This window comes from Acomys russatus, chromosome 2 (genome assembly GCF_903995435.1).
Source record: "Acomys russatus chromosome 2, mAcoRus1.1, whole genome shotgun sequence".
Lineage (NCBI taxonomy): Eukaryota > Metazoa > Chordata > Mammalia > Rodentia > Muridae > Acomys > Acomys russatus.
Window position 1 is genome coordinate 91,181,879 of NC_067138.1, and position 23,756 is coordinate 91,205,634.

A 23,756-nucleotide genomic window follows, 5' to 3' on the forward strand; every position below is an offset into this window, starting at 1 on the left:
TATTTTATATTGTTTGTGGCTATTGTGAAGGGAGTAGTTTTCCTAATTTCTTCCTTTGCCTGTTTGTCATTTGTATACAGGAAAGCTACTGACTTTTTTGAGTTTATTTTGTATCTATCCTGCCAATTTGCTGAAGGTGTTTATTAGCTGTAGGAGTTCTCTGGTGGAATTTTGCGGGTCACTTATATACACTATCATATCATCTGCAAATAAGGATAATTTGACTTCTTCCTTTCCCATTTGGATCCCCTTGATCTTTTGATGTCTTATTGCTCTGGCTAGAACTTCAAGAACTATATTGAAGAGATAAGGGGACAGGGGGCAGCCTTGTCTGGTTCCCGATTTTAGAGGAATTTCCTTGAGTATCTCTCCATTTAATTTAATGCTGGCTGTTGGTTTGCTGTATATGGCCTTTATTATGTTTAGATAAGTGCCTTGTATTCCCGATCTCTCCAGAACTTTGAACATAAATGGGTGTTGGATTTTGTCAAATGCTTTTTCTGCATCTAAAGAGATGATCATGTGGTTTTTCTCTTTCAGTTTGTTTATATGGTGGATTACATTGATGGATTTCCGTATGTTAAACCATCCCTGCATGCCTGGAATGAAGCCTACCTGGTCATGGTGAATGATGTCTTTGATATGCTGTTGTATTCGCTTTGCGAGAATTTTGTTGAGTATTTTTGCATCAATGTTCATAAGAGAAATTGGTCTGAAATTCTCTTTTTTTGTTGGATTTTGTGAGGTTTAGGTATCAATGTGACTGTGGCCTCATAGAAGGAATTTGGTAATATTCCGTCCATTTCTATCTTTTGGAATAGCTTGAATAGTATTGGTATTAGTTCTTCTTTGAAGGTCTGGTAGAATTCTGCACTGAAACCAACTGGCCCTGGGCTTTTTTTGGTTGGGAGACTATCAATGGTTGCTTCTATTTCTATAGGAGAAATAGGGCTATTTAATTTGTTTATCTGGACTTGGTTCAATTTCGGCAAATGGAATCGGTCGAGAAATTTGTCCATTTCCGTTAAATTTTCGAATTTTGTGGCATAAATGCCTTTAAAGTAGGTTCTTACGATTCTTTGTATTTCTTCGGTGTCTGTTGTTATGTCTCCCTTTTCATTTCTGATTTTGTTAATTTGGATAGTGTTTCTCTGTCTTTTAGTTAGATTGGCTAACGGTTTGTCTATCTTGTTAATTTTCTCAAATAACTAGCTCTTGGTTTTGTTGATTCTTTGGATTGTTCTCTTTGTTTCTAATTTATTGATTTCAGCCCTGAGTTAGATTATTTCTAGGCGTCTACTCCTCTTGGGTGTTTCTGCTTCTTTTTTTTCTAGAGCTTCCAGATGTGTTGTTAGGTTGTTTATGTGGGATGATTCCTTTTTTTTTTTGAAGGCGGATAGTGCTATGAATTTTCCTCTTAGCACTGCTTTCAGTGTGCCCCACAAATTTGGGTATGTTGTTCCATCATTTTCATTGAATTTCAGGAAGTCTTTTATTTCTTTCCTTATTTCTTCTGTGACCCATGTGTCATTAAATAGAAAGTTGTTTAGTTTCCACGTGTTAGTATGCTTTTTGTTATTTCTGTTGTTGTTGAAGTCCAGCCTTAGACCATGGTGATCTGATAAGATACAAGGTATTATTTCAGTCTTCTTGTATCTATTGAGGTTTGCTTCATGACCAATTATGTGATCAATTTTAGAGAACGTTCCATGGGGTGCTGAGAAAAAGGTATAATCCTTTGCATTTGGGTGGAAAGTTCTGTAGATATCTGTTAGATCCATTTGATTCATGACATTGGTTAATGAGGTTATTTCCCAGCTTATTTTTTTATTCAAAGACCTATCCTTGAGTGAAAGAGGGGTGTTGAATTCTCCCACTATTAATGTGTGGGTATCAATGAGTGCGGCAAGCTTTGTTAATAACTCTTTTACAAATGTGGGAGCCCTTGTATTCGGAGCATAGATGTTCAAAATTGTGATGTCTTCTTGGTTGACTTTACCTTTGACGAGTACGAAGTGACCACCCTCATCTCGTTTGATTAATTTTGGTTGAAAGTCTATTTTATTAGATATTAGAATGGCTACCCCAGCTTGCTTCTTGTGACCATTTGCTTGGAATATTTTTCCCCAACCTTTTATTCTGAGGCAATGTCTGTCCTTGTGGTTGAGGTGTGTTTCTTTCTTTCTTTTTTTTTTTTTTTTTAATTTGAGATCCATTTATTTCTTTTAATCAGAGTAATTGTCTCCGTGTGTGCCTGCCTCAGCTGCTCAAGACCTCCTTGAAGTCAGCTACTATCTTCTCTTTATTTCTGCCCTGAAAGCAGTTGTTAACTTTGTATCGTATGCTTTTAAAACGAACAAATAAATGACTTAATTTATATAAAAGTCAGCTAATTGTTTTTCTCAAGCAAAGTATTTTTGTTCTTTTTTTTTATTAATTTATTCTTGTTACATCTCAATGTTTATCCCATCCCTTGTATCCTCCCATTCCTCGCCCCCCCCCCCTTATTTTCCCATTATTCCCCTCCCCTATGACTGTTCCTGAGGGAAATTACCTCCCCCTATATATTCTCATAGGGTATCAAGTCTCTTCTTGGCAACCTGCTGTCCTTCCTCTGAGTGCCACCAGGTCTCCCCCTCCAGGGGACATGGTCAAATGTGAGGCACCATAGTACGTGAGAAAGTCATATCCCACTCTCCACTCAACTGTGGAGAATATTCTGACCATTGGCTAGATCTCGGAAGGGGTTTAAAGTTTACCTCCTGTATTGTCCTTGGCTGGTGCCTTAGTTTGAGCAGGACCCCTGGGCCCAAATCTGCCTATCATATTGTTCTACTTGTAGATTTCTAGGACCCTCTGTATCCTTTTCTTTTGCTATTCTCCCATGCATCTCTCATTTAGAGTCCCTGTAGGATGTCCTCCCCTCTGTCCCAGTTTCCTGGTAAGTGAAGGCTTTCGTGGGACATGCCCCTTGGGCTACTATGCAGATATAAGTGAGTCTATACCATTTGAGTCTTTCTGCTTCTGGGTTAACTCACTCATTATGATCATTTCTAGCTCAATCCATTTATCCACAAATTTCGGGAATTCCTTGTTTTTAATAGCTGAGTAGTATTCCATAGTGTATATGTACCACAGTTTCTTTATCCACTCTTCTACTGAGGGACACTTAGGCTGTTTCTATGTTCTGGCTATTATGAATAAGGATGCTATGAATATGGTTGAGCAAATTTTCTTATTGTGTGCTGGAGCATCTTCTGGGTACATTCCAAGGAGTGGAATAGCTGGGTCTTGAGGAAGACCTATTCCCAGTTTTCTGAGATAGCACCAGATAGATTTCCAAAGTGGCTGTACTAGTTTGCATTCCCACCAGCAATGAAGGAGTGTTCCTCTCTCCCCACATCCTCGCCAGCATGTGGTGTCGCTTGAGTTTTTGATCTTAGCCATTCTGATGGGTGTAAGATGGAATCTCAGAGTTGTTTTGATTTGCATTTCCCTGATGACTAAGGAGGTTGAGCATTTCTTTAAGTGTTTCTCAGCCATTTGATATTCCTCTGTTGAGAATTCTCTGTTTAGTTCCAAGCCCCATTTCTCAATTGGGTTATTCGGTTTTGTAGTGTTTAATTTCTTGAGTTCTTTATATATTTTGGATATTAGACCTTTGTCAGATGTAGGGTTGGTGAAGATTTTTTCCCAGTCTGTAGGCTGTCGCTTTGTTCTCTTGACAGTGTCTCCTGCCTTACAGAAGCTTCTCAGCCTCATGAGGTACCATTTATTAATAGTTGACATTAAGGCCTGGGCCGTTGGTGTTCTGTTCAGGAAGTTGTCTCCTGTGCCAATATGGTCCAGGCTCTTTGCCACTTTTTCCTCTAAGTGGCTTAGTGTCTCTGGTTTTTTGTTGAGGTCTTTAATCCACATGGATTTGAGTTTTGTGCAAGGTGACAAATATGGGTCCAGTTTCATTTTTTTACACATAGACCTCCAGTTAGACCAGCACCATTTGTTGAAGATGCTATCCTTTTTCCATTGAATGGATTTGGCTTCTTTGTCAAAAATCAAGTGACCATATGTGTGTGGATTCATCTCTGGGTCTTCGATTCGATTCCACTGATCAACCAGCCTGTTTCAGTGCCAGTACCAAGCTGTTTTAATTACTATTGCTTTATAGTACAGTTTGAAATCAGGTATGGAGATTCCTCCGGAGCACCTTTTATTGTACAAGATTGTTTTACCTATTCTGGGTTTTTTGTTTTTCCATATGAAGTTCAGAATTGAACTTTCAATGTCTTTAAAAAATTGTGTAGTTATTTTGATAGGGATGGCATTGAATCTGTAGATTGCTTTAGGTAGGATGGCCATTTTTACTATGTTAATTCTCCCGATCCATGAGCAAGGAAGATCATGCCATCTTCTCAGGTCATCTTCAATCTCTTTCTTCAGAGTTTTGAAATTTTTTTCATACAAGTCCTTCACTTGCTTTGTTAGGGTAACTCCTGGATATTTTATATTGCTTGTGGCTAATGTGAAGGGTGTGGTTTTCCTAATTTCTTCCTCTGCAAGCTTGTCATTTGTGTATAGGAAGGCTACAGACTTTTTTGAGTTAATTTTGTATCCAGCCAATTTGCTGAAGGTGTTTATCAGCTTTAGGAGTTCTCTGGTGGAATTTTGAGGGTCACTTACGTACACTATCATATCATCTGCAAATAGGGATAATTTGACTTCCTCCTTTCCCATTTGGATACCGTTGATCTCCTTTTGTTGTCTTATTGCTCTGGCTAGAACTTCGAGTACTATATTGAAGAGATATGGAGAGAGTGGGCAGCCTTGCCTTGTTCCCGATTTTAGAGGAATTTCCTTGAGTATCTCACCATTTACTTTGATTTTGGCTATTGGCTTGCTGTATATAGCCTTTATTATGTTGAGGAAAGTGCCTTGTATCCCCGATCTCTCTAAAACTTTAAACATGAATGGGTGTTGAATTTTATCAAATGCTTTCTCTGCATCCAAGGAGATGATCATGTGGTTTTTTATTTTCAGTTTGTTTATATGGTGGATTACATTGATGGATTTCCGTATATTAAACCATCCCTGCATGCCTGGAATGAAGCCTACTTGGTCATGATGAATGATATCTTTGATGTGTTCCTGTATTCATTTTGCAAGTATTTTATTTAGTATTTTTGCATCGATGTTCATAAGAGAAATTGGTCTGAAATTCTCTTTCTTTGTTGAGTCTTTCTGGGGTTTAGGTATCAATGAGACTATGGCCTCATAGAATGAATTTGGTAATTTTCCATCCATTTCTATCTTTTGGAGTAGCTTGAAGAGTATCGGTATTAGCTCGCACTTGAAGGTCTGGTAGAATTCTGCACTGAAACCATCTGGCCCTGGGCTTTTTTTGGTTGGGAGACCATCGATGATTGCTTCTATTTCTGTAGGGGAGATGGGACTATTTAGCTTGTTTATCTGTTCTTCATTCAACTTTGGCAAGTGAAATTGATCAAGAAAATCATCCATTTCTCTTAGATTTTCAAATTTTGTGGCGTATATGCCTTCAAAGTAGGATCTTATGATTCTTTGAATTTCTTCAGTGTCTGTTGTTATGTCTCCCTTTTCATTTCTGATTTTGTTGGTTTCAATACTGTCTCTCTGCCTTTTATTTAGTTTGGCTAATGGTCTGTCTATCTTGTTGATTTTTTCAAAGAACCAGCTTTTGGTTTTGTTGATTCTTTGGACTGTTTTCTTAGTTTCTAATTTGTTAATTTCAGCCCTGAGTTTGATTATTTCCAGGCGTCTACTCCTCTTGCGTGTTTCTGCTTCTTTTTTTTCTAGGGCTTCCAGTTGTGTTGTTAAGATGCTTATGTGCGATGTTTCCAATTTCTTTTTAAAGGCACTTAGTGCTATGAATTTTCCTCTTAGCACTGCTTTCAATGTATCCCACAAATTTGGGTATGTTTTTTTTTCATTTTCATTGAATTTCAGAAACTCCTTGATTTCTTTCTTTATTTCTTCCCTGATCCAGGTGTCATTTAGCAGAGAGTTGTTTAGTTTCCACGTACGTGTAGGCTTTTTGTTATTTCTGTTGTTGTTAATTGCAGCCTAAGAGCATGGTGATCTGATAGGATCCAAGGCATTATTTCAATCCTCTTGTATCTATTGAGGCTTGATTTGTGACCTACGATGTGATCAATTTTGGAGAAGGTTCCATGGGGTACAGAGAAGAAGGTATATTCTTTTTTGTTTGGGTGAAAGGTTCTATAGATATCTGTTAGATCCATTTGACCCATGGCATTGGTTAATGATGTTATTTCTCGGTTTAGTTTCTGTTTCAATGACTTATCCTTCAGTGAGAGTAGGGTGTTGAAGTCTCCTACTATTATTGTGTGGGGATCGATGTGTGGTTTAAGCTTTTTTAGGAGATCTTTTACAAATGTGGGTGCCCTTGTATTGGGAGCATAGATGTTCAGAACTGTGATGTCATCTTGGTTGACTTTACCGTTGATGAGTATGAAGTGTCCTTCCTCATCCCTTTTGATTAATTTTGGTTGAAAGTCTATTTTGTTCGATATTAAAATGGCTACGCCTGCTTGCTTCTTGTGACCATTTGCTTGGAATATTTTTTCCAACCTTTTACCCTGAGGTAATCCTATCGTTATCGATGAGATGTGTTTCTTGAATGCAGAAGAATGTTGGATCTTGTTTATGCACCCATTCAGTTAGTCTGTGTCTTTTTATTGGAGAATTGAGACCATTGATGTTGAGAGATATTAATGACCAGTGACTGTTAAGAGTCTTAATTTTGATGTTGGTCCAGTTGAGCGTTTGTGTAGGTGTGTTTTTACCATGGGATAGTTTTGGTTGTAACTTGACCCTTTGGGATGGAGTTTTCCTTCTAGTACCTTCTGTAAAGCTGGATTTGTGGATAGGTACTGTTTGAATTGGTTCTTGTCATGGAATATTTTGTTTTCTCCATCAATGGTTATTGATAGTTTTGCTGGGTAAAGTAGTCTGGCCTGGCATCTGTGGTCTCTTATGGTTTGCAGGGTCTCTGTCCAGGCCCTTCTCGCTTTTATGGTCTCTGCTGAGAAGTCGGGTGTAATTCTGATAGGTTTGCCATTAAATGTTATTTGTCTCCTTTCCCTTGCAGCTTTTAATATTTTTTCTTTGTTCTGTATGTTTTCTGTTTTTATTATTGTGTGACAGGCAGTTTTTCTTTTCTGGTCAATTCTATTTGGTGTTCTGTAGGCCTCTTGTATGTTTATAGGCATCTCTTTCTTTAGATTGGGGAGATTTTCTTCTACGATTTTGTTGACAATAGTTTCTGGGTCTTGGAGTCTTTTATCTTCTCTTTCTCCAATGCCTATTATCCTCAGATTTTTTCTTTTCATGGTGTCCTTAATTTCTTGGATGCTTTGTGTCAGGAGTTTTCCAGATTTGGCATTTTCTTTAATGGTTGCTTCAAGATCTGTGATTGTATCTTCTAGACCTGAGATTTGCCTTCCATCTCTTGGATTCTGTTAGAAAAGCTCACCTCTGTATTGCTTGCCTTCTCTGAGGTCTCACGTTCTCGTTTTTCTTCTGTCTGTGTGTTTATCATTGAATCCATTTTTATTTTCAGATCTTGGACTGATTTTTTGATTTCTTTCATCTGATTGTTTGTATATTCCTGAATTTCTTCCATTGCCTCTTTATAGGTCTTCAGAGCTTGAACCATTTTATTTATTTATTTCATCGGGTTGTTTGCATTTTCCTGAAATTTTTCCAGTTCCACTCTATGTGCTTCTTTTATGTCTCTCACCTGTTTGGCTGCGTCTTCCTGCATTTGATTACGACTTTTATTTGTTCCTCCATTATCATCCTCATTAGTAAGGATTTGAGGTCATTTTCTTGTATTTCCATTGTATTTGAGTTCTCTGGGTTGTTTTCATTGGGATAGCTGGAAACTGGAGACGCCATGTTGTTTTGGGGTTTTTTGGGTATGCTTCTACGCTGTCGTTTAGACATCTTGTCTTCTTTGTTTTTGTTGGGTAACTTCCAGAGTTGGATGGAGGGAGGCTGATGATAGATTCACTTGTTTTCTCACGATTTCCCTAGGCTGTTAGCTCTGATGTTTCACTGGTGTGGATGGTAGGAGGTTAGCCCTGTTGTTCTGGACTCTCACAGCCAGTGATCCTCAGCTCCCCTGTGCTGTGGGTTCTGCAGTCGTTCTGGGTCTCTGAATGCGCGTTGGGTCAGGCCAAGGTATCCACAGCCTTCTGTGTCCCCTGCCACGTCCAGCCAGGGACACAGTGCCTGAACCACGCGCCAAGCTCAGCTAGATTCTCAGGGCCTGAACTGTCTGCTGAGCACAGCTAGGGATTCTGGGCCCAAAATGCACACAGGGTTCAGCCAGAATTTTTGGGCTGGGACTGCGCTCCAAGCTCAGCTAGGGGCTTTTGGCTCATAGTGTGTGCTGTGGTCAGTTATTGACTCAGGGCCCGAACCGTCCACCAAGCTCAGCCAGGAATCTGAATTCAAACTGCACACTGTGTCCAGCCAGAGTCTTACAGCCAGGACTGTGCCTAAAGCTCAGCTAGAGTCACTGGGCCCAATATATCTGCCATGCACAGTTAGGGACTCTGGCCCCAAACTGCACACCGAGCTCCACCCGTATTTCCGGGGCAGAATTGTGCACCAAGCTCAGCCAGGGACTCTGGACTCACACTGCGCGCTGAGTTCAGCCCGGGACTCCAGGCCTAAACTGCGTGGATAGTCCAGCCAGAGTCTTAGGGCCGCTGATCCTGTGTGCACAGCTCAGCTAGAGTCTCTGGGCCCAATCTTCCCGGCAAGTCCAGCTAGGGCCTCTGGGCTGAATCTGTGTGCTTACTTCAGCCTGCGTCAGTGCCCCAGAACTTCCCATTGAGCTGAGCTAGTGTCTTTGTCAGAACTGCTTGCTGAGCCGAGCTAGCGCCTCCGGTGGAACTGAGCGCTCCGCAAAGCCTGCGTCACAGTAGGAGAACTGCGGCTGCACTGAGCTAGTGCTGCTAGTGGAACTGAGCGCTCCGCCCAGCCTTCGTCACAGCAGGGGAGCTGTGGCTGCGCTGAGCTAGTGCCTCGGGCAGAATTGCTTGCTGAGATGAGCCAGCGTCTCCACGGCACTGTGCACTGAGCTAAACCCAGGACTCTGGGGCCGAACTGTCCGCCAAGTCCAGTCTGGGTCCCAAGGCACCACGTGACCCAAATCCTGCCCAGAGTCCCCTCTCCCACAGCAACTCCCATTGACCACCACACCAATCGCCTCCACCGGAAGGCTCTGAGCTGCAAACCTCAGCCACCGCCGCTGCTGACGCTGGTGCCACTGGTGCCGCTGTTGGTGCTGCTGCCTCTGCCGCTGCTGCTCCGATCCAAGAAAATCTGCGCTCCTCCCGTGTGCAGGGGCAAGCAGGTCCTCTGCACCCTGGTCCCTCCGAACCATGGAGCACTCCCGCTGCCATGGTTTGGAGATCTCGGTGTTCCTGGCTCAGAAATCTGTGCAATTCTTTGAATTGTGCACTGGAGCCTCCAAACATGGTCCACACTGCTCGCCGCCATCTTGGATCTCCTCCATATATTTTTTTATGCCAGAATCTTGCAAAAATATTTAGTCCCATCTAGGTTTTTAGACCATTGGCAGAAATAAAGAAGCCAGTTACAAAATAAAGAAAGGAAGGAAGAAAAAAAGAAGAAGTTCTTCTAAATAGAGCTGCAAGGAATTTTGAGTACTAATAGTGGAAACATTTAACTAACTCAGAATGGCACAACCAATACAGATGAGTGAATTTATTATATTAAGTAATTTACTCACTTAGGAATAGTTTTGGGTATTTACCTGTGCATAGAGAATAAGGTAAGCATCCTTCCCAAAAGCTGGAATACTTAAACTTCTTGCAATATCTTCTGTACAAATAAACACTCTATTGCCCTGATGTTTCATCATCAAAAAGCACATTGGAAAAAAAGATACGCTTAAACAATTATTGAAAATAGAATCTTCTCTTATACAATACATCCTGAGCACAGTTTCCTCTCTTGCCACTCCTCTCGGTTCCCCTGTCATCTCCCCTGTCCCTAAGATCTACTTCCTCTCTGTATCGCTTCAGAAAAGACCAGGACTCGAAGACATGATAGCCAAACAGGACAAAACAAGATAGAGTAAGACAAGGCAGAAGCCCTCATATGGAGCTGGACAAGGCAACCTAGTAGGAGGAAAAGGGTCCCCAGAGCAGGGAAAAAAACAAGTCTGAGACAGACTTGTTCCAACTGTTAGGAGTCCCAAAATACACTAAGCTAAACGCCATGGCATATATGCACACCCGTGCAGGCCTCGTGCCTGACATTACAGTCTTTGTGAGCCCATGTGAGACCTGCTTGGTTGACTCAGGCTGCCATGTTCTCCACCAGTCTCCATCCCCTCTGGCTCCTACAGTTATTCCTTTCCTTCTTTTATGAGGTTCCCTGGGCTCCAAAGAGAGGGACCCAATGGAGATGTCCATTTGAGCCTCTTTCTCTGCTTAGTGTCTGGCTGTGCTTCTATCTGTCCCAGTGTTGAGCATGGGCTTCGTCTCCTGAAGTGGGCCTCAACTTAGACCAAACATTGCTTGGCCACTCCCACAAGGTCTGTGCCACCACTGCCCCAGCACATCTTTCACTGAAGGCAGATTGTAGGTTGGAGGTTTTATGGCTGGGTTGGTGTCCAGACATTTTTTTCCACGTGGCGGAATACCTTCCTAGAATCTAGAATGCAGGGTTGAAGGCTCCAGCTCAAACTCTCTACCTCCTCCTCCTCCTTCTTCTTCTTTTTTGTTTTTGTTTGTTTGTTTGTTTGTTTTTGTTTTTTTTCAAGACAGGATTTCTCTGTGTAACCTTGGCTGTTGTCCTGGACTAGCTTTGTAGACCAGGCTGGCCTTGAACTCACAGCGATCCACCTGCCTCTGCCTTCCGAGTGCTGGGATTAAAGGCGTGCGCCACCACTGCCTGGCAAACTCTTTACCTTCAATGAGCTGTGCGGATGTTGTTCTCAGCTGTGGGACCCGACTCTCAAGTTTCAGAGCAACCCTCTGGCCTAGCATCAGCCTGTGTTGTTTAGGGATCTCCATGGGACCCTCTGGCCAACAACTCAGTCCTACCACTGGGTACAAAAGATGGCCAGTTTAGACTATCCTCTACTACCAGGAGTTCTCACTCAGGTGCCCTCATAGATTCCAGGGAGTTTCCATAGCACTAAGTTTCCATACTGCCTCCCCATGGCCCTCAATTCCAGCTGTCTCTTCCCACATACTCTCTCTGTACCCTCAAGCTGATCCCTCCTGCTCCCATCCCTACTTGCTCCCAGTTTACCCCCAAAATCTATTCTATTTTCCATTCCCAGGGAGATCCATGTGCCACTCCCCTCCCCACCAGCTGCCTCTTCACCTAATCTCTATGAGTCTATGGATTTTAGCTCTGCTTATCATTTATGTAACAGCTCGTATCTACTTATAAGTGAGTACATATGTCTTTCTGGGTCTGGGCTACCACATGCAGATGATTTTTTTTTCTCGCTGCATCTATTTGCCTGTAAATTTCATTATGTCATATTTTTAACACCTGAGTAACACTCCATTCTGTAACTGTGCCACATTTTGTTCACCCATTTTTCAGCTGAATTGTCCAATCTAGGTTATTACAGGTTCTGGCATATGAAGCTGATTAGTGATCCTGCCGGAAGTAAGGGCAGTCATGATCAAACAAGAGCAGGCAACCCAGAGATGTGTATGTGGAATAAGATCCAAGAAATGAGTTGGTCCCAGTTCCTCGAAGTGTGCTGGTCTAGATCTTCTATTCCGGTTCTTCTTCTTTCTTTTCTTTTCAGTTCCTGTTGCTTTGAGTACAAGTATTACCACATGACACAGTTGCTCCAGTGTCTAGAGTTATCCACCCAGGGAGAGCACTTACAGCTGGGGAGCCTTGTGAGCAGGCTCGCAGTTGAGCAGTCACAGGAAGAACAGCAGAAGGGCACCACTGCCCTTCTGTTTGATGAAGCCAGAATGGGAAGCCAGAAGAGGCAGAAGAGCTTAAGACAGAGGATTCTCTCCCTAGGAGAATAGGCCTTTGTGTATAAAGAAGGAGCTGAAGGGGTGGCAAGGCGCACCCCCTTACTCCTGCTAAGTCCAACCTCTCCCTGCAGCTTGGCTCTAGCCTCTAGAGGTTGCTTTCCCCAGTCATGAGAGCATCTGTAGGTGGGTGGTTATTGGGCCCACACTGACCCTGACTGTCCCTGCAATCTGTCAGCATTCCTGTTCTCCTTTTTTTAGAGTATCTGATAACATCAGCTGTGAAAAGCTTGTTGTCATATACCTGCTGTATAACGCAATGACAAAGGAAAGCGTCAATTTGTCTTAGAAATTCTTTATGAGTTTTATATGTAGAATTCTATATGAATTCTATTTTGTAAAATTGCTTAAATTTTGCTATAGTGATAAGAATTAGTTAAGTATTTATAATAATAGGTATCATTTATAGACCCCCAATTTTTTTTAACTGTGCACAAACATTTATTGAGGAAGGGGGCGTTAGTCCTTCATGGCTGCTGCCTTCCTCATGGTGCCTCCCACTTCCTCTTGGCCCGGATGTGTGTGCCCACCCTCTTCTTGATGAACTTGAGCGTGCACTTATCCTTGGACACCTTGAGCAGCTCCATGGCGCGCAGCTCATAGGGCACACCGCAGGAACTTGGTGTGCTTAGTGAGGCGCCGAGGCGCCGGTTGTGCCTTACCTTGCTGACAGTCTTTGTCACCTTCTGGCCCTTGCTGAGGCTCACGGCCATGGGGTAGCACAGGGCATGGCTGCTGCTGACCCCAAATGCTTTAATTAATTATACTTTAGAAGATTTTAGGATTCTCACTTTCATGAAATATTGTATATTTTAGGAAACTTTTAAAGAAGATACACATGCCTTTCTTGAAATTTTAAGTTTTAGAAATTAAATTATATCACATATATGAAATGTATAGCAATATTGAATTAAAACTTCCATTCTTGTGAATTTTTCTATATGCCATTAATGAAGATATTCCATATCTTTAATTGGTTGAGCAAACTTAAAATCCCACTCTATTAGCTTTGTATTGTGATCTCTTCACTTGGAGGTTTTTACTTTTGTTATATTACAGTTTCTGTGGTAGCTGTTTTTCTTAAAACAATGTTGGCTTTTGGGTCACAATTACAGTGTTAGCAGCAGGTATACATTTGCATTTCCCATGTAAATCTGTCACCACAATTGAAATAAATCACATTAAATAACAAGCCCAAGTTGGAAGTTTCCTTACTAAGCAAATTCCCGAGCACTGGAGGGGCTAACCAGGACTCCTGTTTGAGGTGTTCAGCATGCAGCACACACTGGCTCATGGTCTCAGTAAGCGAGGGCTTTGCATGCTTGCATCTTGACTTGAACAACTGGAGCTCATTTCCCTGTGCCTTTAGAGTACTGCTTTTGTGTTAGTATTCAGTTCTAGATCTTTGCTCTCCCTTCTGTCTGGAAGAGCACCACCGTCCTGATACGTATGTCTGCATGGGCCTCTAGCCTGATTGCTTAGCTTTCCTTCTGGCTACCTTTAGAAGTAGACACTGATTTATACTAAATGAAAATACATCAATTAATCTCAAAGTTTCAATGAAATATGCAGTATGCTTCTGTGTCCTTTCCTAACAAATTACAGAATGTTCCACATCTTTGTGATGCTTAGCTGATTTAAAAAAGGGTGGAGGGCATTGTAGTAGAATTGTCATTGCTTATTTAAGAGCAATTTGTTTAAATATGAAGCCCTACAAGTGAGCCTAAGTAGCTTAGAGTCTTTTCTCTTCCTTTATACTTAACACTCTTATTGTCAGTTGCCCTGGCCAATAACACATTTTACAATTTGAATGCCAGAAGAAGTGTCATATTGATACTCAACTGTATCACTTATACATTGTGTCTGCTTGTTGGCTGTTAACATAACTTAAGGTTAGGTATATTTCCATATATAATTCACATATATACATATATAAATCCACATAGTTACTTTATTGATTATATCATTTTTTTGTGTTTTTTTTTTCAACAGCTTTATAATGAATTACATATTTGTTTTGAAACTACAAAATCAAATGAATCTATGCTCCGGCAGAGTGTTGTTAATCTTCAGGATCAACTGTTTCAAAAAGAACTGGAAAACGTAAAATTAAAAGAAAAACTTCAGGAATCACAAAGAACAACCTTTTTGAATCAAGAAAACAATTCAAACCACTCAGCAAAGGTGAGAGACTTTCTAAAATGTTACCCACATAATACCAGAATAATTCATTTCTGCATTTGAGTGAGAATTAAATAAACCTGCATATGCTTGAAGGTAAAATTAAATTTTTACATTTTAATATTTTATATATTATTTGTGAACGTGTATGTTATATGTGGTCCATATTAAAAAGAAAATGCATATAGAAATAATAATATATCTAATATAGAAATAGAGGAGAAAGTAAGCTGATCATGGATATTCATCATTTTGTGCTTCCTCATGATGCATGTAGTGTGACCACCTGTTTTCAGGCTTCTGATGCCTTCACTTTCCTTGAACTGTGAGTGGTTATTGTGAATTATGTGGCTATTGAAGAGCAAATTAATATGTCATGTCTATTTGAGACTCTAACTTAAATGAGGTAAGAAAGTGGAAAAGTGTCTAATAGTATGTCTCATAAAAATATTTGCAGTAAAGTGTTTTATTGTTTACTTAATTCTTGTTAGTAGTAGCCTCTTCTTGATAGTGCATTGGCCTGGGGTTTTGGAAATGTCATTTGGTGTACCTGCATAGTGAACAGCACAGCGACACAGGGACCTCAGAAGGCACTCACAACAGCAGGCAGAACACAAGGCTCTGGGCTCACTTCAGGAATGAACATTTTTAAAATGTTTCCACTGCTCTTTATATTGCCTATATATTGTTTAGTAGCTAAGTAATAAAGATGGCTCTGCAAGCAGAGCTTGAGCAGTCCCTTGAACCCTGTTATCTGAGTTCCTCCTTTGGCACTTCCCTGCCCTTTCTGTCTTGTTTTGTCCTGCCAGTCCTCCTAGACATCATCTCTTGCCTGCAGCTCTCCCCCAGTTACTTAGCCATGTCTTGGTCAGAGTTTATGTCTGAGAAGGGAGCTGCAGACTGTCTGGACCCAGAAACCATGAACAGTTTTCTTATATTTTAAAACCAAGTTCCTCCTAAATAAAATACTGATATTAATAGTATCAATTTCATAACTTCTTATGGAATGTCGTTTAGATAATCCTCAAGATGAGATCCCACTTAATGTCTTTTTTAAAATCTTATTTAATATAGCATAATGAATGTGGTCCACCTGTCCTCAGCCACACTTCCAAAGAAAGGTGTGTTGCCTCCCTTAGCAGCAATCAACTGCCAGTAACCTGTTTTTATTAATTATTTTATTTATTCACTTTACATCCTCATTGCAGCCCTCCTCTCCTCCAAGTTCCCCCTCACACACTCCTCCCTCCAATCTCCTTCCTCCTTCTCCTCAGAGGAGGGGGAAGCTCCCTGTGGGAAACAACCCACTGTGGCACATTAAGTCACTGCAGAGCTGGAGCTAGGAGTGGAACTTGGAAACCCTTTAGCCATCCATGCTGGTATTTTGACTAGCTTGATCTTATGAAGTCTTGTGCAGGTAACCATAGGTTGCGCAGGGTTCATGTGCAGTAGTTTTGTCATATCCAGAAGGCATCATTTCACACCTCTCCATGACATCCCCCTGACTCTAACCGCCTCTTTGCCCACTCTGCTTCCAAATTTTCTGAGTTTTAGGAGGGAGGAGGATACAGCTATCCCATCTAAGCTAATCTATAAGTGAACACTCATAGTCACATACTTTGATCAGCTGCAAGTCTCTGTATTAATTGCTACCCACTGTAAGACAAAAGCTTCTCTCACCACATGAGAGTATACAAAGAATTATTTAGAAGCCAGTGTAAGAACACAAGCATTTAGGAAAACATACAGTTCCTTCTGGGACCTTTGACCTCCTCAGACATGGGCTTTTGACCAGATTTACAGTTTCCCAACATAAAATACTTCCTTTTAAAAAGATCTCAAGTCTAATCCAGTCACAACTGCCATGCTGCTGGTACACCGTCTTGCCTGGTATCTTGGAATTGTAGCATGCAGGGAGCAAAGATTGGTAAGACTGGTAATGGCTTTTCTCCACGGTAACCCACATAGCAGTTTCCAGCACTCTGAATGTTATCCAGCTGGTAGAGAGTTTTCTCGTCAGTTCCAGATTGGTTTCTTCATGCCCTCAACCAAAGAGTGTGGGATCATCAATGATGGAGTCTTACTGTATAGTTTTGATGGGAAACCAAGAACAATCAGTTTGCGTTCTTTCTTGTGATCTCCCTGACATATAACTAACTCTTAGTGCAGTATCCTATATCTGGCACTGAGACTTTGATTTAATCATCTATGCCTTGTGGGAATAGCGTTGTCAACCTGTGAAGAGTGCCTCCGTTTAAGCTCCATTTTCTTAACAATATTGTAAAATTCTCTTACAAACTGGTGCATTTCCATAAGGTGTCTTACTGTATGCTTAGTGCTGATTATCAAGCCCCACTTCCTTCACCCCCACCCACCTGGAGTCACTACTGCCTAAACAGTCCGTCCTCAGTGTTACCTCCCTTCCCTGTTCCTTCACGAGTCACCTGTATTCTACTGTCCTCCCTAAATTTTATTTGTGTTGCAAGATCATAGGTTCCCATAAAGCATTGTCATACATTCTTCATTTTGGTTAACAGTTTCCCTACCCTCCACTATTGAACCATTCCTACCCCAATATTTCCTTCTCTATTTTCATTTTAACTATCTTGTACAATCTCCCATTCCTAATTCCGTTTGCCCCAAGTGGCCAGTTCCTAGCTTTCTACTTCCACATGAACCCCAAGTTGAACCACAAAAGATTCAAAGCTAAGTTGAGCATTTGTGAGAAAATATGTGATATGTATCTTTTTAAGTCTTGAAGACTTCACTCAGCATTGCTTTTCAATCCTATCCATTTACCTGCAAATGCTATAATTTAACTTTTGTAGCTGAGTAATATTCTATCACATATATGCATCACATTATCTGTGTCATTCATCAGGTAACGGACATTAGGCTGATTCCATTTTCTAGCTAGTATGAATAGAAGAACATCAATGAAAATGGAGGTGTAACCATCTCTTTATTAGTATGTAGTGTCCTTTGGTTATATGCCTAGGAGTGCTAAAGCTGGGTCATATGATATTTCTATTCCTAGTTTTATTAGAAATCACCAGACAGAAATCCAAGCTGGCTACTCTAGTCCACATTCCCAATGACAATATATAAAGGTTCCCCTGTACCCAAGTTTATGCCAGCATTTGTTCTCATTTGTTTTCCCAGTGGCCTAAGTAAGAGAATCTTAAAGTAGTTTTAGCTTTAACCTGCATTTCCCTAATAACAGCAAAGGATGTTGAACACTTTTAAAGTATTTGATAGTCCTTTATATTTTTTCTTTGTTTATTGTAGATGCTAATTTCTTCCCTGTTGGATTTATAGCTGCTAAAGATTTTCTCCCATTTTTGTAAGCTGCCTCTTCACTTGATTTTCAGTTGACTTAGCCACACAGAAGCTTTTTCAGTTCCTGAAATTCTACTGGTCAACTGTCTGTCCTTTTCCCCTGTGCTACTAGCGTCCTGTTCAAAACCCCACACTTGTGTCGCTAGCAGTTTCAGATATCATGTCCTTGATTCAATTGAAGTTGAGTTTTGTGCAGGGCAAGAGATAATGGTTCCATTTTGGTTTTGCCTCTATTAATTAATTAATTAATTAACTTTACATCCTGGTCTTAGCCCTATCCCTCCTTACTTCCCAGCCCCACCCACTCTTTCTCCCTCTCACCCATTACCCTCCTCTATTCTTCAGAAAAGGGGAGTCCCCCTCCATCCACCCCTGCTCATCATGTTTATCAGGACTGAGAATGTTCTCTTCCCCTGTGGCCTGGCAAGGCAGTCCCACCAGGGGGAAGTAATCCAAAAGCTGGCAAGAGGGACCATGTCAGAGAGAGCCGCTGCTCCCTTCACTAGAAGACTCACACAAAGCCTGAGCTGCCCATTGACTACATCTTTGTTGGAAGCCTTGGTCTAGTCCATGCAAGGTCCTTGGTTGGTTCTTCAGTCTCAACAGGCCCCTCTGGGTCTTGGTTAGTTGGCTCTCTTCCTGTGACTTTCCTGTCACCTCCAGGTCTTTTATATCCTTCCTCCTACTTTTCCACAAGGCCCCTAAGCTTGCACAATATTTGGCTGTGAGTCTCAGCTTTGCTGAGTAGAGCCTCTTAGAGGACAACTCCGCCGACTCTGCAAGCATAGCAGAGTATCCATAATAGTATCAGGGGTTGGTTCTTTCCTATGGGGTGGGTCTTGGGTTGGGGCAGGCATTGGTTGGATATTTCCCAATCTCTGCTCTATCTGTTCTCTCTTTATCCCTGCACATCTTGTAGGCAGGGTGAATTTTGAGTCAAAGTTTTTGTGGGTGGGTTGGATTTCCTCTCCTTCTAATAGGAGACTTGTCTAGGGAGAGGGTGTCCTCTTCAGTCTCTATGATCCCTGCTACAGGAGTCTCGGCTAAAATCCCTCTCATATACCCCAAGAGCCTAAACCTCACTTAGGTCTCCAGATTGTCAGTGAGATGCCCCAGACCACAGTTTCTCTTTTCTCTATAGGCCTTTTGTCCTCCTACTCCAGTTCTCTAAGGTCTGATCTCCACCTTCATATTTCTTTATGTATCTTCTCCTACCTTGTTACCTCTCTTCAACCACTACCTTTGTCTATCCTATTTCTCATTCTGAGTGAAATATAAGCATCCTTCCTTGGATCCTATGTGCTACTTACCTTGTTTGGGTCTGTACATTGTAGTTTGTTTATCCTGTAATATATGGAGAAAAATCCTATACTATATGGATGACAGATTACTTATAAGTGAGTATATATCATATGTGTCTTTCTGGGTCAGGATTACTTCACTCAGGATGATCTTTTCTGGTTCTATCGATTTGCCTGCAAATTTGATTATTTCTTTGTTTTTTATAGCTGAGTAGTATTCCACTGTATAAAAATGTACCACAGTTTCTTTATCCATTCTTTGGTTGAGGGATATCTAGGTTCTTTCCAGATTCTGGCTATTATGAATAAAGGTACTATGAACATAGTTGAGCAAGTGTCCTTGTTGTATGGTAGAGTGTCTTTTGTTATACACAGGAGTGATATAGCTAGGTCTTGAGGTAGAGCTATTCCCAATTTTCTGAGAAAGCACCAGAATTATTTCCAAAGTGGCTGTACAAGTTTGTAGTCCCACAGGCATTGGAGGAGTGTTCCCCTTTCTCCACATTGTCACCAGCACATGCTGTCACTTGAGTCTTTGATCTTAGCCATTCTGATGTATATACAATGGAATCTCAGTCTTGTTTTGGTTTGTGTTTCCCCGATGACTAAGGACATTGAGCATTTCTTTAAGTGCTTATCAGCGAGTCATGTTGAGAATTCTCTTTTTTGCTCTGTTCCCCATTTTTTAATTGGGTTATTTTGTTTGTTGGTGTTCAATGTTTTGTGTTCTCTATGTGTTTTGGATATTAGCCCTCTGTCTTATGTAGGATTGGTAAATGACTTTTCCCAATCCGTAGACTGTTGTTTTGTTCTGTTGACAGTGTCTATTGACAGAAGCTTTTCAGTTTCATGAGGTCTCATTTATTAATTGTTGATCTTAGAGCCAGATATGTTAGTGTTCTGTTTAGGAAGTTGTGTCCTGTGCCAATAAGCTCAAGGCTCTTCCCCACTTTCTCTTCTGACAGATTTAGTGTATCTGGTATTATGTTGAGGCCTTTGATCCACCAGGACTTCAGTTTTGTGCAGGGTGATAGATATGGACCTGTTTTTGTTTTTCTACATGTAGGCATCCAATTAGAACAGCATCATTTATTGAAGATGCTGTCTTTTCTTATTGCATAGTTTTAGCTCCTTTGTCAAAAATCAAGTGTCCATAGGTATGTGGGTTTTATGTCTGGATCTTCGACTAAATTCTACTGATCAACCAGTCTATTTCTATGCCACTACCATGTCGTTTTTAATTACTATTGCCCTGTAGTATAGCAGAAGTTCTATTATTGTTTTAGCTATTCTGGGTTTTTTTTTTCCATATGAAGTTTACAATTGTTCTTTCAAAGTCTGTAAAGAATTGTGCTGTATTTTGATGGGGGATTACATTGAGTCTGTAGGTTGCTTTTGATAAGATGGCCATTTTTACTATGTTAACCCTACTGATTCATGAACATGGGACATATTTCCATCTTCTGATATCTTACTCAGTTTCTTTCTTCAGAGACTCGAAGTTCTGGTCATCCAGGTAATTTACTTGCTTGGTTAGAGTTACACCGAGATATTTTGTATTATTTGTGGCTATTGTAAAGGGTATAGGTTTTCTAATTTCTTTTTCAGCTCTTTTGTCATTTGTATACAGGAGGACTACTGTTTTTGTTTTGTTTTGTTTGCTTGTTTTTTGTTTGTTTTTTTGTATCCAACAACTTTGCTGAAGGTGTTTATCAGCAGTAATAGTTCTATGGTGGAATTTTGGGGGTCACTTATATATGCTATCATATCTTCTGTGAATAGCAATATTTTGACTTCTACCTTTCCAATTTTATCCCCTTGATATCCTTTAGTTGTCCTGTTGCTCTAGCTAGAACTTCAAGTACTATATTGATGAGCCATGGATAGAGTGAGCAGCCTTGTCTTTTCCCCGATTTTAGTGCAATCACTTTGGGTTTCTCTCCACTGAATTTGATGTTTGCTATTGACTTGCTCTATATAACCTCTATTATTTTTAGATATGTGCCTTGTATCCCTGATCTCTCTAAGACTTTTATCATGAAGGGGTGTTGTATTTTGTCAAAGGCTTTTTCTGATTCTAATGTGATGTTCATGTGATTTTTTTTTTTCCTTTAAGCTTGTTTATATGGTGAATTACACTGATGGATTTTCAATACCACCTTTACATCCCTGGTATTGAAGCTGTTTTTATAAAACTGTGTTTATTTTTCTTAGCTCATTTCTTTTCCCAGCTATCACACAAATAATTGAGAGTCTATTATATTTGTTTATAAAGTCACATAATACAATCTTGAGAGGTTTTAGCCTGTTCTTAACCGTCTGTGATTTATTGTCTTACTCACAACAAATATCCCTGCAATATTTGCACTTTCTAGGTTTCATTGACTCCAGCCCCTTCTTTGTGATCACTCTTGGACCTCTCTGATGGCTCAGCCCCCAAGCTGAATCCCCTACATCCTTCTTTAAGTCTCCTTCTTTGGCTGGCACGAAGTCCAGCCCTATTTTCTCTCCTGCTCAGTAATTGGCTGTAAGCTTCTCTGTTGCAGGCTAGGGAACAATTGGGGAGCAATGTTCAAACAGCAATGAGACAGAAATCATACTTTAAACTATATAATAACTTTATGCCTATACCTGGGATGAAGTCTACTTGATTATGGTGGTTGATATATTTGATGTGTTCTTGGATTCCATTTTCAAGTATCAAGTATTTTTTGCATCAATATTTATGGGTGAAATTAGTGTGGAATTCTCTTTCTTTGTTAAGTCTTTGTGTGGTTTAGGTATAGGGGGATTGTGGCTTCATAGAACGAGTTTGGTATGTTTCTATTTTGTGGGATAATTTGAGGAGTATTGGTATTAGCTTTTATTTGAATGTCTGGCAAAATTCTGAACTAAAAGACTTCGGCTTTTATTTTGGTTAGGAGAATTTTGATGACTGCTTTTACTTTCTTAGGGGTTATAGGATTGTTTACACTGTTTACCTGATCTTAATTTAACTTTGGTAAGGGAAATCTATTAAGAAAACCATCCATTTCTTTTGGATCTTCCAGTTTTGTGGAATACAGGCTTTTGAAGTAAGACCTAATGATTCTTGGCTTTCCTCGGTGTCTGTTGTTATGTTCCATTTTCATTTCTGATTTTGTTGATTTGGATACTGTCTCTCTGCTCTTTAGTTAGTTGGGCTAAGGTTTTGTCTATCTTGTTGCTTTTCTCAAAGAACTAGCCCTTGGTTTTGTTGATTCTTTGTATTGTTTGCTTTGTTTCTAATTTATTGATTTCAGCCCTGAGTTTGATGGTTTCCTGACATCTACTCCTCGTTGGTTTGCTTCTTTTTGTTCTAGAGTGTTCAGGTGTGCTGTTAAGTTGCCAAAATGGATCTCTCCAATTTCTTTACGATGATGCTTAGTGCCATGTCTTCTCCTCTTGGCACAGCTTTCAATGTGCCCCATAAGTCTGAGTATATTGTGCCCTCATTTTCCTTGAATTCTTGGAAGTCTTTAATTTCTATCTTTATTTTGTCCCAGACCCAGTGATCATCGAGTAGGGATTTGTTCAGTTTCCATGAGTTTGTAGACTTTCTATTGTTTTTGTTGTTGTTGAGTTCCAGCTTTAATCCTTGGTGATCTGATAAAAATGTACAATTTTCTTGTATCTGTTGAGGTTTGCATTGTGATTGAGTATATGGTCAATTTTTAAAAAGGTTCTAAGAAAAACATGTATTTTATGTTCAGGTGAAATGTTCTATAGATAGATATCTTTTAGGTCTATTTGATTCATGATGTCTGTTAGTTTATTTCTTTGTTTAATTTCTGTCTTGATATGTTTATTGGTGACAGTGAGGTATTGAAATCTCACACTTTATTGTTTGGGGTTTGATGTGGTATTTAAGCTTTAGTAATGTTTCTTTCACAAATGTAGGTGACCTTCTGTTTGGGGTATAGATGTTCAGAATTGAGATGTTATCTTGGTGTATTTTTCCTTTAATGAGTGTAAAGTGTTCTTCCCAATCTCTTGATTAGTTTTGGTTAAAAATTTATTTTTTAGATACTAGAATGTCTACTCCAGCTTGCTTCTTGCATCCATTTGCTTAGAAAACCTTATTCCATCCCTTTACTCTGAGGTAATGTCTATTTTTATTGCTGAAGTGTGTTTCTTGTATGCAGCAGAATGATGGGTCCTGTTTTCACATCCATTCTGTTATCCTATGTTTTTTATTGGGGAGTTGAGGCCGTTGATGTTGAGAGATATTAGTGACCAGTGGTGTCTATTCCTGTTATTTTAATGTTGGTTTTGGGTGTGTGTGTGTGTGTGTGTGTGTGTGTGTGTGTGTAGAGGGGGGGAAGTATGTGTGTGTGTTCTACCTTCCTTTTGGTTTTGCAGATGTATGGTTATTTATTTTCTATGTTTTTCTGCAAGTAGTTTGCCTCCTTGAGATGGAGTTTTCTTTCAAGTATCACAGTACCAGTTCTAGACAAACTGGAACAGCCCCCATATCTCACAGCTAGGATATGAACAAAAACATGTCTGCTTTTTTCCTTTCTTCTTCTTTTTTTTTTTTTTTTTTTTTTTTTTTTTAGTTTTTAAAGAAACCAAAACTCCCACAACCAATAGCCCTGGACTTTTAATTAAGATTCCATCGGATCAGCCAGTGCTTTTGTTATACAGCAGTTTTCACAATTGCTGCTTCTTCCAATCCAGAACATGAAAGGTCTTTCTATCATCTGATTTTCCTTTTTTAGTATTTTAAGTTTTCAATGCAGAGATCTTTTATTTCCTTGGTATGCTTATTTCCATATATTATATATATGGGGTGAGGGAGCTTGGC

At 40.2% G+C, this 23,756-nt stretch overlaps 1 protein-coding gene across 2 annotated transcripts in view; it reads left to right on the forward strand.

The window, feature by feature from the left end:
- The window catches only part of Cntln (centlein), a 273,121-nt gene that overhangs the window by 91,382 nt on the left and 157,983 nt on the right, over positions 1 to 23,756 (forward strand). For both annotated transcript variants that reach the window (XM_051163969.1, XM_051163971.1), the window contains exon 8: positions 14,103 to 14,294. In XM_051163969.1, the coding sequence (XP_051019926.1) occupies positions 14,103 to 14,294 (192 nt within the window). The remainder of the gene's footprint in view (positions 1 to 14,102; positions 14,295 to 23,756) is intronic.